At 33.2% G+C, this 19,937-nt stretch overlaps 1 protein-coding gene across 11 annotated transcripts in view; it reads left to right on the forward strand.

Moving 5' to 3' along the window:
• The window catches only part of LOC110113401 (piezo-type mechanosensitive ion channel homolog), a 157,927-nt gene that overhangs the window by 79,140 nt on the left and 58,850 nt on the right, over window positions 1–19,937 (forward strand). For all 11 annotated transcript variants that reach the window (XM_028692047.1, XM_020845968.2, XM_028692043.1 and 8 more), the window contains 6 exons: window positions 778–934; window positions 1,070–1,256; window positions 8,577–8,692; window positions 12,491–12,575; window positions 19,200–19,415; window positions 19,491–19,668. In XM_028692047.1, the coding sequence (XP_028547880.1) occupies window positions 778–934; window positions 1,070–1,256; window positions 8,577–8,692; window positions 12,491–12,575; window positions 19,200–19,415; window positions 19,491–19,668 (939 nt within the window). The remainder of the gene's footprint in view (window positions 1–777; window positions 935–1,069; window positions 1,257–8,576; window positions 8,693–12,490; window positions 12,576–19,199; window positions 19,416–19,490; window positions 19,669–19,937) is intronic.

Consider the following 19,937-nt stretch of genomic DNA (forward strand, 5'->3'; position numbering starts at 1 on the left):
CCCATGCTTTTGCCTGTAATTCTACCCTTTGGCCTTTGCATTGGCTTGAGCATGCTACATCATGAATTGGAATTGTAAACCAATAGGACAAAAAGGACTAAGTTGATATGGACGATTAGGTTAGAACAAAGATGTGATCATACTCATCCCTTGCTATGGGTCAATCAATCTAAATGAGCAGGTTTCCAAAGCTTTTCTGGAATATTATTTCAAAATTTATTGGAATGAAGAGCGTGTAATCTGAAGTATTAAAGTGGGTGATTAAACTTAATATGGAGAGTAATTGCTGGTACATTTTGCTGTTTGTTGTGCTGTTTTATTCTATAAACAAGTGAACATTGTCATGTTGATGTTTGTAATAGTCATGTTAAAAAGGATTGACTATGTGAAAAAACCGGTTTAATATCTATTAGTGAGAAATAGAAACAAATTGAGATGGTTGGGGCTTATGTAATAGGGTCAAGAAGAAACTTCTAGTAGGCGGCAAAGGTAGAGTTAATGTTAATGATTGTGGAGTTGTCATATGAATTTGGTTACATAAAATTTCTTCTCTCTTTCTCTTTGTCATGTTGCTATCAGTTCTCTGCAGTTTGTTTTTAGCCTCTAAAAAGGATAAATTCTACTAGTAGCAATTATACTGTCAAACTTAAGATTCTATGTGATCTTTATCTGTACATATGAAAAGCATCCAGATCTTTTCTTAAACCTTCTTAGCCTAACAACTTTTTTTTAAGTTTTTTCTAATGTTGTGTTTTTTATCTTTGTTCAACACTGAAGGTTCTCCCATAAGGATTGCGTGCTGCTTACTGCTGCCTGCCATCCAGCTAGTTGTTGGAATCAGCCATCCCTCGTGGATTTTTCTTCCATTCTTTGTTTGCAGCTGTGTTGGTCTTGTTGATTGGTCGCTTACAAGCAACTTTCTTGGCCTTTTTCGGTAAGCTTTGAGGTTTTATTTTTTACTTATCATTCATGTAATTGTGCTGTTTTTCTTATAGATTTTTATCTGTTTTAATGGATTTTTTACAGCAGACTTTAATCTTCACTGACCTCTTTTTTTTTTAATTGAAAGGTGGTGGAGGATTCTTCTATTTTATGCGTGCTTTAGCATTTTTCTGTTTTGTACATACCAACTGCCGCTTAAGCTCCCAGCTATGGCAATTACAGTTGCTGATTTCATTGGACTATACAAAATTGATATGAAACCAGAGTTGCCAGAGCTTTGTTCTAGCATTTCTCTTATAGTTTTCTTTTTAATGGTATTTTGTCTCATCTCTTCAATTTGTTTTTATTTTTATTTTTATTTTTATAGTACTGATATTTTGCTGTAGTGAAGAGGTTATGTCATTTATATTCTTTATTCTTGAATTGTCTTGGAATTATCATAGTTAAAGATATAAAAAAGTAATGTAAGCAAGGTTAAGATATAAAAAAATACAACTCATAGTTGAAAATGCTCATCTCCTGATGAGATTGCTGTAGATTTTTCTGACGAGATGAAGGCGCCGTATCTAGCTCTTGAATAAAAAATAGAACCTATCCAAAAGAGAGAAAAAATCAAAATAAACTGATTCCTTGAACTCAGAATCAGAACCTATCCAAAAGTAAAAAAAGAAATGACAAATGTTGGTTTTAATGAAAAACTTTGAGGTTACATCATTTTATTATTTCATCTATATCAATCACATGGAGCTAGAAAGTACAAAAGTAACTTCCAGCAAACCCTGACCATCCTAGAACTGTATGGAAATTCATCCAAGTCCAATCATTATCTTCCCAACGTGCATTCTATGCCTTTTATTCCAGCTAGTAACCACAATGGCATAATTCTAGTTTATTTAAATAATTTTAAGCAAGCATATGTTAATCACTTACTTTTGTGAATTGCTGCGCTATTTTCCCTTACTTATACATGTCTTGTATAAACATTATGCTAAGATGTTTGGTACTAATTAGATCGGAGGTCATGGAATTTAATGATTTCTTAGTGTAATCTATACTTACTGAAGAAGAATCTTTTATTGGCTACTGATTCTAAGCTATCTTCCTCTTATGCTTGCTACCAAATGTCCCTTCCTATGCGACATTGAAATCATTATTTGTTTCTAATTTTGGATCTTGCAATTATGAGCAGTTTTTTTTTTTTTATAACTTTTCGATTCACTTTGCAAATTTTAGGTTGAAATTGAAATGATTTTAATTGTTTAGACTGAATGCACTTGTTCGCATTCTCATAAAATGCAGGTCGTTTTTGTTTAAGTATTACTGAATAGGTTCAGAGATTATTAGTGGATGAAAGATCACAATTGATCTTCTTAAGCTATTCCATCCACTCATATATCTTTTTTATTTATTTTTCCCTGGATACCTAAGCATAAACATTTTTTAAAGTGCGTCAGTTTGAAAATCTTCCATCATCTCTGTATGTTTTAGAGCAACTCTTATAGTTATTTCTGTGGTATAGGGCAATGTTAGCTACAAGAAGACGATAGAAGAAAATATGTTTTATTATGTTTAAAAGTTGCTAATTTGCACAAAATATGTTTTTATCATGTTTACGAGTTATTTTGTTGACCTCACTCAAATAAAATTGCATTCCTTACAACACCAGTACAAACACGATAAATTGTGCAAAGTTCGTGAAGCTGTTATGGTACTGACTTCTCTTAGGTTTTGTGTAAAGACTCAGCCTGCTTGCTTATTATAGTAATCATGCAATAGTACACCCCATTGTTCCCTCTAGGGATGATGATATGTTAGCTTGAGAATCAATATCATCTTTGCCATCTGCTAAAGATTTTCTTGTCTTGCTATTGGACTGATGAGGGATTGTGTATTTATATTCTTTATTTCCTATTTGCCTTGGAAATTGCTGTGGTATTTTCCCTTACTACTATACATGTTTTCTTATGGTTCAGCCATTTGGTACTTATTAGATTAATGTCCTTTTGAACACCTCATGCTTTCATCCCATTTTTTTCTTCAAGATATTAAACCCACTGAGTTTGATGCAACCTCTTTTAACTAAAGAATTGAGAACTTCTTTAGAACTGAATCTCACAAAGAAGGTACCTGGCTTAATGAAGGTGATAAGATGAAACTCTTTTTTTTTTCCAGTGCCAATAGAAGGCTCCCAGAAGATCACAAACTCTATTGTTAAAAGAAAAATGGCTTATTTAAGTTTTTTTTTTACATACATTTTTAGAGGTATCTGCATATAAATATTTATATCCTTCACACTCCTAAGGAATGTTTGCATCCCCATCCACATTCTAACTCATAGAAAAGAATACAGTCATGTTACAGATAGATGTGAAACTTGTATGCTGGTTTATATAATTGTCTGCACGTGTATATTCGAATAGAAGAAATTTCCCCTGCTACCTCTGATTGTTATGTTTAATTCCTATGGTCTAGAGAAAAAGTGAAGATGAGGAGAGAGAGTAATATGGCTTGATATTGTAGTTACTATCAAATTTAAGCATTAGAGCTAGACTAGAGCTTATTTCCTTAAAGCCCTACAATTGTAACTTCTCGTTCTTAGTATTCTGCATTTAAGTGTTGTTTTAACCCTTGAGAATTCGTACCTTCTGCATTGTAAACTTTTGTGCTTTGACATGACTTGATATTCAATTGCCAAACCTTCTGCTATGCTCTTCTATTAATCTTAAATTATTTTCTTTTTGTTCACAAACTTTAACTGGTGTTGTAAGGAGTGCAATTTTATTTGTGTGAGGTCAACAAAATAATTTGTAACCATATATTCTGAATTATTTCCTAGCGTTATTTATCTCCACTTCCTCCTTTTCACTCCCAACTATTTAGGTAGGCAAATTTAGCAGAAGGCGTCATCTTTATTTTGCATTAATCTTTTTAACACAACTGTTTCAATGCTAACTTTTTATAGGTTTTTTTGCTTCCTAGTTTTTACTTATTTATGTCTTCCAAACTCTTATTAATTACAAATACCGCTCTTAATGCCTTTATTATATAATCATTTTTCTCTTATTCTTTTGAGTTTAATCGCTCATCCTTGTCAAAATTATTATTTGTGCCATGCTTAACTACACTATCATCAACTTATATATTGCATGTTATTAAACTTCATATAGTATAGGTCTAATTGCAATTTTATAATATTTACTATTAACTATATGCTATTCTCTTATTGTCTGGTAGGTCTCAAGGCACTTTTCCATTTTAACTGCCTAACTTCAACCTCAGAAGTTATGGCCTCATTGATATTCTGATGTGAATCAAACAGGAGTTGCTTGCGGAAATTAAGATGAAAGTAATTAAAGCGTTGCCAACACAAATTTATCACCAATAAAATAAAGGATTAAGTGTATTCTAGGTAATCAACTTGCTTAGGCGAAGAGTTGCTTTGAGGTGACCAAACAATTCATAAACATTCAAAGATAAAAGAACTACTTAAATGCTCATAACAAAATTCACGATTAATAATGAGAAAATTCACCTCGAGCACCTTCTCACTCAATCACTCTTTGGTTTTTAGCGGAGAAGAAAGAACCACGCGAAGATGGAGAGCACCACTACGGAAAAGCAGACGAAGGACTTTGTTACCAGAGAGGTAGCCGCCGGTGGAGGAGGTGGTGGATGACGCCCGGTGATTGTCCAAATGTAGTCTTGAAATTGGCGATCGATGACGTGCACAAGTGATGGGAGAATTCGCTCAAAGTATTCACCAACTGTGTCTTCGTGCTCAAACCCCGCGTCGAAGAATGGGGATCGTAGGATGTTGAGACTACCGTTGGCATTGAACACAAGCCCCCACTCAAATTCGGGATCCGCCATTCAACATTGAGAAGGGGACGGGAAGAAGAAAAGAAAGGAAGAGTTGAGCCGTAAGCTAGGGAGAGACTTGGGGAAAATCTGAATTTGAATTTCAGATTTTCATGGATTGGAGGGAGAGGTTATTAGTCTCCCTAAATTATATTAAAGAGGGGGTGGCTATTAGGGGAAAATTAAGAGGGTAATTAGTGGGTGCTTAGGTGGCAAGGAGAGAGAGAGTATGCTAGCATGGGTGGTCGGCCAAGCAAGGAGAATAGAGGGGAAATTTGGTTAATTAATGGGACCCACGGAGTTAATTAAAATCTGATTTTTAAATTTCAGATTTTAATTAATTAGGGAAGGTTTCCTAATGGAGAAAAGAAGAGGGGAATTCGAAATTTGAATTCAAACGAAGTTGGGTCTCAATTAAATTCGTTCTTAATTGTGGTAAGCAATTTAGGAAAGAATTCATGAGGGTGTTTATCGTGAAAATTCAAATTTCAAAGAGGGAGGGGGCGGCAGGATTTCTCCAGTGGAAGAGGGCTGGGCTTGGGGTGGATGGCGGGACCTGGGTGGGCCGGCTGCTGGCTTGGTCGGCGACAAAAGGGATGAAGGGGGGGAAATCGGCGGGTTCTGGGGAAAAGGGATGGATCGGCTGCAAGGGTAGGGGGGGCGGCCGGGCAGGTGTACAGGGAGATGGTAGGGAGAGAAGAAAACAACAAACATAAAAGTAAAGCCAAGAGCTCACCACTGTGGCTGTTGGGTATTTCGAGTGGAGCCTCTCCTTGGTCTCCTCACTTTCTCTCAAGCTCTCAAGCAAGAAAAGAAGAATGAAAATCTCAGAATTTTTATTAATCCAACATTAAGCTCATACAATAGGAGGAGACCTCTTTATAAAGGCCTCAGAAAATAACACGACTCAAATGCCTACCGGGCTACAACAAAGACTAAACCTTCATAAGGGCAAAATAGTAAACTAAGGCTTGAAATAAAAGATACATAGAAAATAACATAAGATGAAATGGAAACATCAGAAATATAAGCTCCCAATCATAGCCAGCGATCTACGATTCCTTCGTCGGTAGACTTGCCTAAAATGTCTGTCGATGACCTCATCATATTCCCATGTTTTTGTTTAATAGATTTAGGATACTTAATCTTATCTCTCCTCTCTATCACTTGATCTTCTAATAAAATAGATGGATAATTTATCTTTCCTCTCTATCACTTGATCTTCTAATAAAATAGATTGATAATTTCCAATTTTTATTCTCTATAAAATTAGATAGCAGATTCACCTCTTTTTCCTATTATAAGACTCTTATATTCTATTTTTTCATTATTATAACTTTTTTTGACTTTATAAGTTGTTCCACCTATCAATAATTTACATCAAGGTACCTATTTCGATTGTTCCACCTATCAATAATTTACATCAAGGTACCTATTTCGATTATTTTTCGCTGGTATTTCTCATAAAGTGTACAAAAGAGAGTAATTTAATGTTGACCATTGATGCTATTCTATTGTGATTATTAACTATACAGTTTTCACTAATGTACCTATCAACATTGATAATTTATCCATCGATATGTTAGCTATAAAATTCAGAATAACTTTAAGATGCATATTTTATCCTCTCTGCTTTCACAATTAAATTAGTATGGTACTTGATCCAAGGTTTAAAATTGCGCAATTGGATATTGAGGCATTTTTTGTTCGTGAGGTGAGGCATAAGCGTCAAGGCGTTTTGAGGTGTAAGTTTCAAAATCTAAAAAATTTGTAAAGTTAAAATAATAATTAAAATTAATTTTTTATATAATATCCAAATAATATGTTAAATGATGACATATTAACTTTCTAGGGAATTATGAAGTAACAAATTTACATGCATATGAAATAAAAAATTTTATAAGATGTAAAGTGTTTAGTGGTAAATTATATGTAATAGAATTAAAATCCAAATATTTCAGGAACAAAACAATATAAAATATATGAATTGTATAAAAGTATCATATAACATCTAATTCAACTCTAACTTTTTTCTTTCTCAGTTGCGTACTCATCTATCTAATTTGTAAAAAAAGTTGAAATAATTGACAACAACTTAGAAATTATCTGTACTATCATTATTAAGGGGATTTTTATTTGAGTAACTGTCATAACAAATTGGTCCCTTCCCTGCCTTATCCTGTAGGGTTTAATACCTCACAATATGGTTCTTCTTCATTTATTTAAGTCTTCTTCATCTTTTATAAATGTTTGTCATCAACATAATGATAATACTCCAAAATTTTAAGAGGGGATAGCGGTGGCGTGCAACTTTCTAGTAATCCCTTATGTCGGCTACAACGGTGGTGGCTAAAGTGAAGGCGGTGGGCTGGATGTCGATGCAATTAAGAGGAAGTTGCTGCGGATTGGGGGTGCAAGAAAACATGATTTTTTTGGGGCTTTTGTAGAGGATTTAGGTAAGTTTTAAATAAAAATATATAAATAGAGTGGGCGTACGCCTCATGCCAGCAAGGCGAGGTACGCCTCATAAAAAAAGCTCGAGATATTTTTTAGAGGAATTGTGCTGAGGCGGGCCTCAAGGCGAGCCTCATATTGCGTAGTTTTAAACAATGACTTGATCAAATGCCTTTTCAAGATCAATAAAGACCGTGTAAAATTGAAGATCCTTTTATGGCTCTTGATAACTTTTCATTAAGCTTTAGGCGAAGAAAAGCCTCATAGTAGTTCTTCCATGCATAAAGCCCAATTATTTATGAAAAAGTACTTGAAGATATTCAAGTCTAGCGTAGCTTGATAATTGTCTTTGCATTACCTTAGTGGTAAGTTACTGTAGAATTGTAGATCTATAATGCATCAATATGGATACAAGGACATAATTACGATATGACACGTCAGGTCACACTTAGAGTATTGAAAATACATGATACAAATATGAATTAAGTAAGAATTGGACACGATGTTATGATGTTATAGCTTAAAATAAAAAATTATAATAATTTTGTAAATTAAATAAAATTGAAATGAATTTATATAATAATTGATTTATTTTAATTGGTCATAAAATAAAAAAATTAAATTAATTAATTATCTTAAACTCAATTGAAGGAGAAATAATCACATGATACTATAGATTCTTAGCTTGAAGTTGAAAAATTGATTTTTTTGTATATATATATTTATATACATATACATATATATAATAAACAACATAAAAAATCTATAATAGTGCAAAATAAGAAAAATAAAATTATTGTTAAGTAGTTATTAAGTTATTAATATGTATTATAATTAGCTTGAAGTTATTTATGTAATTTACTTTTAAAATTCAAATTTATTTTTTGGGGTATGTGTGCTATATTAGCTTTTTTTATTATTCTTTTTTTTTTTTAACTAAACATGTTTATGGTGTCTACGCACATTTTGGGTGTATGACGGGCGATTGCATATGTCTTGCATGTGTTCGATACAACATGTTTTATTATTACAGAGTGTCGGTGTATTCTAGCTTTAGATATATGCATCAATTGTTGATATATCTACTTTATTAAGAACTTTTTTCTGAGTATTCTCTTGATATGTTAAAATGGCATTTTTTTTATTTGATATCTGAAAACACCTTTCATCTTTTGTTTTTTTCCTCATTCATATAATCTATATTTGAAGGACTTAAATCATTACTTATTTGAGATTGATAGCCATTTTGAAGAAAAATTCATTTTCTCTTTATACAGTCATTATCTAAGATAATCTATTATAATATTTTTCTATTATTGCAGTTGTCATCCATCAAGTGCAATTTGGATGAAATGGATTCTATGTTGACCTTGGCAGATAATACTCTTGCCGAACGACTTCTTCCTCCAAGGCACTCTTTTTTTATAAGAGAATTTCCGTGAGTGTTGCTTTCATTTTATGGATTGAGTTGTGTTAGCTTTATCTTTTTTTCCTAGTATTAGAATATGTAAACATTATTTGAGTTTCATACAATCAGAACATCTGTTTGGTTGCTTTGCATTAATTGTTTATATGGAAACTTGGCTCACCTTAATTAATACTTTGCAATGTTAGATATTGGAGGGTAAAGATTGTGCATAACCTATATTGGCAAGACTAAACGAAATATATTCTATTTCAAGCATGAAAGCGTTAGTTTTAGATGTTTAGAAAACAAACTTATCCTTAAATTTTCTATAGATAAAAAAGATTACTAGCCTTTTTTTGTTTTGGATCTTTACACATGCTTTCCAAACTTTTGATTTTTTGGGTTGTGCTCAGGATGATCAAGGGATTTTGTTTCTTTATGGGCAGGGTTTAGGTTGATTTAGTGTTTTTTGAAACTTTTTCAACATTGTCCCCAACTTTACATTATATCTGTTTAATAGTTACTTCAACCTAAAATCTGAATTTTGTATGTTTTATTTTTATCACTACAGCAGTAAACAAATGTTTTGATTCATAATTTCTAAGGACTCAATGTTCATTGTTAGTTACGCTGAAATTTTTTGTGTTCTATATATGTTGATTGTTAATATGATGGTCTTCTGATTCTTACAATAAGAACCCGCATAATTCCCTGCTATGTAGATGAGCGGCGTTAAGCAAGGCTTTAAATTGGTTATTGTGCTTTTGGCTAGCAGGTTGAACATGCGTCATGTAAAATCTAAAATGAACTATAAATTCCCCACGTGGTAACAAATGAAATACAAACTTTTGACTAATATCTCTATTTTGTTCAGTGTGTTATGTATCTGTGAAACTACGCTTGTTTACCTTTGAAAGAAAATAACTCAGTGGAATGCATGGGTGACCTTGCAGATCCACTTTAATTGATCTTTAATAGTGTGAAGATACAGTATTTATTTGAACTCTAATGATTTTCTTTAATATATATGATTTTATTTTAAAATAAATAACTGGGTAGCTTGCATGGATGACCTTACATGCACTTCAATTGACCTGTGTAATGGTGAAGACACATTATTCATTTGAACTTTAATGATCAATTTTCTTCTGCAACCTCTAACATATGAAGGATATTCTCATTTCTACTAATCAGAGCATGGATGCTTCGTTTTTATGAAAGTGCGGTTTTCTGAAGCAGGGCAAGAGATTCTTGCATGCAAATCTTCTGTTGACACTGTTGATTAGCATATTTTTGTGTTATCGATGTAGATGATTGAAAATGTGAGTCATGTAATTGGAGCACTGAAAGGTTCTTGGATGAGAACGATTATAACTGTATATTCTAATACGTAAGGAAAATCAGTTCGTTAATTTGAATCATCTGATGGTTCTGCTAGAATTCATTATGAAGTTCCTCTGTGGATACACTATTTCTTCAGCCTGTTAGGATGAATATGTCCATGTTGCATGCTTATGCTTATTAAATTAAAATTTATAATTCTCTTTTGGATTAAAAATAAGTTTTATAAATGAAAGCTACAGGCCTATAACTTTTGGGTAAATGCTAAATTGAAAAACCTCTTTAACTTGTAAATAACAATGTTGATCAGAACGGTTACATGATGGGTGCCCAAGAATACTAAAATTATGCACCTACTTACAACAAAAAAGGAAAAAAAAAAAAGTGCCACATGGAAGCCTTATTTCATCTGTTAAGAAAATGTCTAGAAACCTCAAACCCTCAAACTCTTCTTGAAGCATTCAAGTTAAGGAAATAGCAAAGACAGTAAATGCATAGAGGAAAATAAATGAAAAAAAAAGAATAAATGTGCTATGAGGATGATGCAGAGTATTATTCTGGAGGAAGTTAATTGGTTCTCACATAACCTTTGTCCGCGGAAAGGATGTCATCTGATGATCCCAGAGGTGGTGCGTAAATGTTTGTGAATGCTCTTATTCTGGATAAAACTTGATTCATTTCATCATTATCAGGGTTTAAAGGAAGACATAAGTTCTTTGTATAAATAGTTCAATCACAAATGAAAAATTTGCCCTTGAATGAGTTTTTGTAAGAAATATACCTAAATGGCTGAAAAAACTAAGCCACAGTAACTTGTAATACCATTGAAGTTCTATTTGATGGGCTTCATCAATTCCCTTGGGGCAAGAAATATCCTCCTAGAGGGCACGGGTTAGAAGATTGTGATAATGGTCGAACAACTCATTATAGATGATTGGCTGGTAGTCTATTAATCCATCTGAGTGGAATCAACTTAGCATGTGTTAATGCTACTAGTTGAAAAGTGATCAGTGGAAGCAAAGGCACATCATGATTTATCACTTGCAAAAGCTGTCTCAATGGTAATTAAAATTTGAATGTGTCTAGACCATATAAGTGAAAACATTTTGTTGAACTTGCATTTTGGTTGCCTTTCATCATGAGCTACTGATATCCCGAGCAGCTGCATCGTGGTATTAGGAAATCGTTTGTTTTGTGCCGTTTTCAAATGCTGGCAAAACAAGTTTTTTTGGATATTTCAAATCCCTCAAAATTTTTCTTGCATTTCATTTGCTTCCAACATCAAAACGATGGAAATACAGAGGATAGGAATACAATACACTCACAATATTTCCGACCAAACAACCCCTAAATATATAACAAAAAACATTATTCAGAAAACCTGCAATACAACAAAAATAATTAAATGGACGCAGCAACATATGTTGTGCAAAATTTGGATTCTTTAAACTTTAATTTTGGGAGTCTGTTCAGGCTAAATGCTATCTAAATTACTTTCTTGAAACAAAAACTTAAGCAAGCTTGGTTTTTATTTCCATTAAATGGATTTTATAAGCCATGATTTTTAAACTATTGAAAAGATTTAAATCCAAGGTAATTTTTGATGGCGTCTCTAAGTATTAGATTACAAATAAGCCGTGCCACTTTAGAAGAATAAGATGTATGAAAAAAGTAATGCTTTTAAGGTAAACCATTCCATTAGCTTGTATATATGGCCATGATTGTTTCATTCACGGTTAAATGAACTGTATGAAGATTATTCTTCTGCCTTAGGAATTTTTTGACTTCATGCCGAACTGTGGATAAATATTGTGGTTTGGGTTGGGCCATTACTTGGTTTATTTATTGATAATTGAAGTTGGTTTTTTAATTTAAAAATTAATAGATCATAACTTAGTTATTATTTATACATTTTTTTTCAAAATACTGATATAAAATATACGGGATTGCTTCTTTATACATCTTCTCTTACATGTTAACTAAAATAATCCCTCTTTTAAACTTAATTTATTAATCTAATTTAATTTCTCTAAAGAAAAATGGTCAAGGTTAAATTGAGTCAACTAAATTCTAGAACCCTGATCTGACAAAAAATAATTGGTTCTGCAGTAATATGGAACTTGAATCAGCCCAAATATATCTATTGGAATGTACTGAATTAGCTGGTTTGCTTTGAATATGGTGTTACTTGTCTCTTTTAGGTCAAGTTATACCCCTAGCTCTAATGTTTTGAGATAACTAGCTTTTAATTTTTTGATTAAGTATATATTATCTCCTAAAATTGTTGATTCTTGTGGGAATCTAATTCATTAAATGGTTTCTTCAATTTGATGAATTCATTGGTTCTTTAGTTCTTCCTTGTTTTGGGATAGCATAAGTTAGTCTTATTTTTCTTAGAAGTTTGATGTATCAACTTAGCTTCCCTGGTAATTTCTTATCATAACTACATCTATATTCATGTCCTGAGCAAAGATTCATATTTTGTAGATCTGGTGTAAGACATACAAATGCTCTTTTGAGGGGGCTTGTATTCCGGATATTCAGCATCAATTTCTTCACGTATGGGTTTCCGGTAGGCACTTCCTAACTGTATGTTTTATGAAATGTGCTTCCTTTGATCATCATATAAGATGAAACCTTTTGTGGATGCTAATGTTTTCAGTTTGAAAAGATAAATGCTATTACCTTTTGTCTGCTGTTCTCTACTAGGGATATAAATCATGAAAGTCTGAGAAAACTTTCATTTGTAACTATTAGCATTGAAACTATTATTCTAGTGAAGTACATATAGATTGTAGAGCTTGTTTATTTTATCATACCCTGGCACATTGTAGTGATTCTTGTATAATAAATAAAGGGGTTTTCTATTTCGTAAGATGCATTTAAATATTTTTCTCCTCAATATGGTATTATAATAGGGTTGCACTAGCCCTTGTTGTTGCTCTCTCTCGTGGATAGAATCCTCTCATTTTGAGATATCGCATGACCTACACTCTCAGACTCGCACTAATCTATTTCATTTATTCCATGCGCACCAGCTTGTGAACCCATCTCGCATGACATCACCTCCACCTTCAATCTCAACTCGTCCAATTGTGTTTTTTGCTCGTGCATGTTAACCTTATTGCAAACATACTCATACCCCGTTGCGCTAACATGTGGCACATGTTACTTTGTTGCTCGATCCTCACCCTCTGTCGCATCTTCCACTGCACCTTATGAATGCATTGATTGCACTTGTTGTTGCCTGCTCGCTACCTATTTTTTGCATCATGATTTGAGTTAATTCTCTTATTATTAGACTCTTTTGTTCTCAAAGGTGTTATGGCCTCCTTTCAAAAACTCGAAACCTCCTTTGACATTAGTATCAAATTAGATTCAATAATACCAATTATCTTCTGTGGTTGATCGTCTTTTTTTTTTTTGGTTTAATGCAATTATATAGCTAGGTATTGTGGTTTGAATATGGTATATAATGCAATTCTATTGCTAGATTTTCTCTTCTTAACCCCTTATAATATTATAATATAAAAGTAATATCAAGGTTTAAAATTGCGCAATTAAGTATTAAGGCATTTTTTGTTCGTGAGGCGAGGCATAAGGCTCAAGGCATTTTGTGGTGTAACTGTCAAAATAAAAAAATTGCATAAAGTAAAAATAAAGGTCAAAAATAAATTTTTTATAATACCTAAATAATATGTTAAATGATGACATTAATTTCTTATTGAATTATGAATTAAAAAATTGATATACATATGAAACAAAAAATTGTACAAGATGTAAAGTGATAAGTGATAAATTGCATAAAATAGAATTGAAATCCAAATATTATTGAAGAGCAAAATAATTTTAAATATAAAAATTGCATAAAAGTATCATATAACATCAAGTTCAACTCCAAATTTCTTTTTTCTCAATTCTATACTCATTTACATTTAATGCCTAACGAAAGCTGAGATAGTTAGCAACAACTCATAAATCATATGCACTGTCCCCACTGTGGTGGTCTTTATTTGGGTTGTTATCATAACAAATTGGTATATCCCCTACCTCATCTAGTGGAGTTGAATGCCTCCCAATCTGCTTCTTAATTTATTTCGATCATGTTCATCTTTTATAAATGTTTTTATCAACATAAATATGAGATTAATACTCCAAAATTTTAAAGTGGTTGTGTGCAACTTTCAAGTGCCTCGCAAACGACGACTATGATGATGTTCACTAAGGCAAAGGCCGTGGGCTGGAGTTAGAGGTAGCCGAGAGGAAGTTGTTATGGCTTGAATGTGCATGGAGGCTTGATTTATGTTAGTTTTAACCAAAAAAAAAAAAAAATCCTAGGGTGAAGTTACGCCTCACTAGCGTGAGGCGAGGCATGCCTCAAGGCGTGCCTTAGCCAGCCTCACAAAAAAGCTAGAGGCGTAAGCCTTGAGACATTTTTCATTAGAATTGTGTTGAGGTTAAGGCGAGCAAGCCTCATATTATGCAATTTTAAACAATGTGTAATATAAAACTAGTTAAAAAAAGTAAAGTTGCATAATTCATAATTGAATACACACCATTATCTTCAATTAAGCATGCTAATTGGCTTCATGATGCTAATTATGCATTTTACCATGTGATTAAGTTGCATTAGCACAAAATTTTGCTTTTAATAGCACTCTAGCTTTAATAAGGCTAATATTATTCTTTAAAATTCAAATTCATGAATTTTTTGGAAGAACCATTCTCATATCTTAAAAGAGCGAGATACAAATAATTAAAAAAAAAGTAGGAACGTAAGGGAGGTAGTCGAAATAGGTATAATTAAGTAGAACATGGAAAAAGCTATAGAAGACTAGTAGACTAGTACGAAATTGTTTTCTTCATCATACTATTAATTTTGATCAACTTCTTCCCTCGTGTTTTAGTCCAAAAATAAGCAAGATTTATAATGCAAAATTAAAGGAGCTTGTCCTCTTTCTTCTTTTTTTGAAAGGCAACTAGCATTTTTTTAATTTTTGGTAACATAAATCTATGAAAAGAAGAAGACATATCAAAGCTCCTTGAAATTATTTTTTTCCATAAACATTTCTCCACGTACAAAGAGTTGATTAAGTTATTAATAGAGGAGGATATAGTGAAAAGATTTTAAAGCCACCTCCCAATTTTAAGGATAGTGTGCATTCAAATAAGATATAAAAACCATCTTTCAACTTATCGTTAGAGATATCACAGATGATAGTATTAATAATATCTTTTATTAAGTAGAGTCCTTACTATGCAACTTTCTCATGCAAATAAACCATATGAGAATTATGATTTTGAGTGGAGCGATTGATCTCTAAATTCAAGAGCAATTGGGAGTATTTATACACTTGTCCATCAAGATTGAGTTCTTATAATTGTCAAAAAATACCACTTGAAGAAATAAGCCCATATGGAATGTCACAGTCATAATCAAGTTTAAATTTATTAATAATAGATAAGAGAAGTTCCTTTCTATCATTAAGGTGAAAAGGAATAATCCCTTTCCATCACCCCATGTCAACCTCAAACAATAGTATGACATTAAGCAACATTATATTATAATTTTTGGCATAAGTGAAAATATTATTGAAATAGGTAGCAAGGGAGCAATCATTTATTTATTTATCCTTATAAATTTATGCTTCTACCATCATGAATTTTTAAGAGATGTTGAAAAGAAAGAAATGAATAACTTTAGAGATAACAAGAAATAAATTCAAGGGAGTCATGTTAGATGAATTCCAGAGAAAATCTCTCTTCTAAAAATGGAGCAACAAGAGACACTGTTAGACAAGAAATCTAAGTGAGTCATGCTCGTAAAATACTTATCACGATTGATGGTACTAACAAAAAAATTTTCTTTGGCCGAATGGTTTTCAAATCCATTTTTTAAGGAGAGGAAAATTCATCACAAGCGTTTAATGCTATGACTATTCTTATCTTAAGGCTTATAAATATTCTTCCACTTGATAAGATTTAGAATGCCAATTTCCATTTTACTTTTCTAGAAAATTGTTCCTTTTTATACCAACAATCTTTTTGGCCATTGAATTAGGAATCCAATAGATTGCCACTTTTGTTTTTATTTTCCCAAAAAGATGTTCCTTTTAGTACCATTGGTGATGTGATGCATGGTTGAGTTCCACAAGATTAAAAAAGAAGATTTAATAATAGCTTAACCATTTATAGAATCATGCATCAAGTCAAAATCGGCTACAAGAATTCGTAGTGTTCCACTTGCTTAGGCAAAGAATTACAATGAGATTAACCAAGCGATTTAATCAAATACAAAGGAAATAGTAACGTTAAAAGCTTATAACTTGAATCCAACGATTAATAATGAGTTTTTCACCTTGAGGCTTTACTCTCTCTTTCCTACGAAACTAGGTTGAGCGGCGGAAGAGCGTCCACACTAGAAATGAGGTTGCCACGAGGAGGGAGGAGCCAAGGAACGTCGTTGTTGAGAAGGAACTCGGAGGTGGAGGTGGCACAGGAGGATGACCTTTGATGATCCACGTGTAGTCTGAAAATTGGTTGTCGACGGCGTCCACTAGTGTCGGAAGAATCCTTTCAAAGTATTCCTCGACGGTATTGTCGAAGCCAAATCCAACGTCAAAGAAAGGAGATCTTAGGACGTGGATGTCTCCGTAGATGTTGTAGAAGAGTTCGTGGTCAACTGCGGGATCCGCCATATGACATGACTTGAAGACGAGTGGTCACCAAAGAAACTCAACGATGGGAGGGAGAGGGGGTCGACGGGTTTTGGAGCTTGGGATGAGAGGGATTGGCTAGGCTAAGGAATTACTGTAGGAGTTTTAGTAAATCTGAAATTAATTTCAGATTTAGGTGGTTTTGGAGGGATTAGTTTGAATTTCAAATTCAAAATTAATGAGGGTGGAGGGCTAATTGGGCAAGAGAGTAAATTTGCCCATGCAAGGGGGGACCGGCGGCATGAAGGGGAGAGGGAGGAGTGTTGTGTAGAAAATTGAAATGAATTTCAGTTTTAAGTGAAATTGGAGGGAATTATTTTGAAATTAAAGTTGAATTTCAAAATAGGGAGGAGGATTAATTGGGCAATTAATGGGAAGCCCAAAGAGGGGGCCGGATGCATCAAGGAGGTGGGGAGGAGTTTGGAGAAAGAGGATGGGGGTTTCCAAATTAAGATGATGACTAGGAAAAAATTTTTCTCATGAATCAAATTCCATTTGAATTGAAATTGAATTCAAAATTTTAAAACTTTCCTAAATTGGAAATTCCTAATTTGGAAAGATTTTGAATTTGAAATTCAATTTTCGAAGAGGCTAAGGGAGAGAATGGTGGTGGGAGGATGGGGAGGGGAGGAGCCGGCGGCAAGGTGGCCGGCGGGTGGAGCTAGGGTGGCCGACGGGTTGGGGTTCCAAAGGTGGTGGCAACGATGGAGGATTCGACTTCTTCCAACTCTTGGACTTTGCTTGTGGTAGTTTATGGAGGAGGAGAAGAACTATGATTGTAATTACCTAGAGAACTCACAAAGAGATCTCAAACAAAGAACTCACCAAGGGATCTTCAAGAACTCACAAAGAGAACATAAGAGTAGAAAATTTTCATTCATCAATCAATTTCTCATACAAGATACAAGAGCCATATATATAGGCTCCACATGGCAACAAATACAAAAGTCTAATATGCCCCTTAGGCTACAAAAGCAAACAGATACCCATGAGGGTAAAAATGGAAAAACTGAAAATACATGCATAATACATAAAATGCAAATAAATAATCATCAGTAGTAAAGGCTCTCCATCATGTCCGTCGATCTCCGGTGTCGTCTCTGATAAACGCGCCGGAATCTCCTGTCGATGTCCCCATCAATTGGTCCTTTTGACTACCCAATTAGGTATCTAAAAAAAGAAGTTATATAGAGGAACAAAATAAATTCACATAATTTATATGCACAATCCTACTACCTTTTAAAAGAAAATTACTTTTCCAAGAAGAGAACTTCAAATGATACGTTTCAATTAAAGTATTTTAAAAAGAAAGTTGAAATTTTATGAAATCCAAAGGAATGCCTACGTTCATGAAGGGAAGGGTTTTTAAGGAATATCCTAAAATGGTAACTAGAAGAGTACGCATACCAGACTGCTTACTGAGGTAATCAAATGATACTACTAGAAACTTTTTTAAAGATGACCAATATGTTGTTGAGAGTACTTGTTTGATCAAATGAAGGTATGACTTTGGTAAGGGAATTGGATAAATTTGAATCCATATTGCTGCTGAAATTTGAAGATGTGGAATGCAACGCTTATGATTAAGAATACGCTAATAAAGTGCTTCTTTTTATTTATTTTCATTGCCAAGGAAAATTTATCATTTTTAAAAAGGTGCATTTAGCAAAAAATGAAGCCTAAATTAGATGTTTATTGACAAAATGCTGAGATAAACTTGTGGCTTGCTAATTGGTCATACATCCATTTAACTAGGAGAACATTAAAAAAATTTCACTCCATTAGCAATTCTATTTTTTACTGCATTTCTAAAAGAAATGGAAATCAAAAGTTACAAATTTATACGGCTAGTTGGTGATCCACGATCACTCAAACATGGATGATTAGAAGGTAATCATGGTTTCCTACTTGAGCCTCATTCTTATATGCATTCCTCTTGAGTAATACTTCTGCCCACCTTGATGAAAGTACATCTCCTTTAGATAACCTCTAAGGACTGATGCTCTTCACTTATTTGATAGAAACTCCTTACACTATTAGTCTCAACATTAAAACCAACACTTTCAAGGTCAAACATCTCTTAACTGAATATTCTCTACAAATGTGAACGAGAAAAACGTTAATTATGTCTTTGGATTATTTATGGGAGACTGTGTTAATCCTGAAGTTCAATTTATTCTATTCTATTCAAATCTGATCCAAAATAGCCTCAAATTTAATTCCTAGATTGGTCCCAGATAGTTTGAATCCATTAGCTAGGTTCATGCCTGATGTTTCCCTTTTTCTACCACTTTTCTGAACCATATCATAAATAGCAAACAATTATGTGAAGTACTTTTCTCCATTGTATTCGATAGAATAGCTGGTATGGTAATATTGCAAAATTATTCATTTGCCATCGTTGCTGTCCTTTATATAACTTGAGGTGTAGCCAATATGATGGGCCTATTCATAAAACTTTACTGTGCTATATGTGACAGGTCCTGCTGATTGCTCTTTCTTTATGGAGCCTCAGTTTTGCCAGTATATGTGCTTTTGGTTTGCTAGCATATGTGGGCTATGTATTGTTTACATTTCCCTCCTTGTTCAAGTTGCACCGTTTGAATGGTTTACTTCTTGTGTTCATTCTTCTTTGGGCTGTCAGCACCTACATTTTCAATGTGGCGTTCACATTTCTCAACAAGGAACTAAGAAAGGTATCTTTTATTTTGCAGATTCTACATATTAGACTCATTATGTACTATTAATATAATAATCAAACATAATATCAGGATATGGAGATTTGGGAGACAATAGGATTGTGGCATTACCCTATACCTGGATTATTTCTGTTTGCTCAGTTCTGTCTGGGGGTTTTTGTCTCCATCTGCAACCTAGTCAATAATTCTGTTTTCCTCTACCTAAATAATGAAGGAAGGCAGTCATTGAATGACGATAGTTCATTTGAGGGTAAACTCATCTTGAACAATGTTGTTTAAATTTGATTTTTGTTTGCTATAACTTACAGCTGAATGTTTGTGTATTGTTTTATGTTGCCATTAGTCTTTAGTTGTCATGTTAAGTCATAATTCAGTAGTGTGCATGAATCCTTCATATGTGAATTTTTTTGAAGTTACTTGTTAACCACCAAATTTTTTTTTATGTACTAGCTAACTAACGCCTGACATATGACCTTAAATTTTAGTCCAATATTTAGATCTAATTACATCTGAATTCTA

The sequence above is a fragment of the Dendrobium catenatum genome, unplaced genomic scaffold (assembly GCF_001605985.2).
Source record: "Dendrobium catenatum unplaced genomic scaffold, ASM160598v2 fragScaff_scaffold_156, whole genome shotgun sequence".
NCBI classification, from domain to species: domain Eukaryota; kingdom Viridiplantae; phylum Streptophyta; class Magnoliopsida; order Asparagales; family Orchidaceae; genus Dendrobium; species Dendrobium catenatum.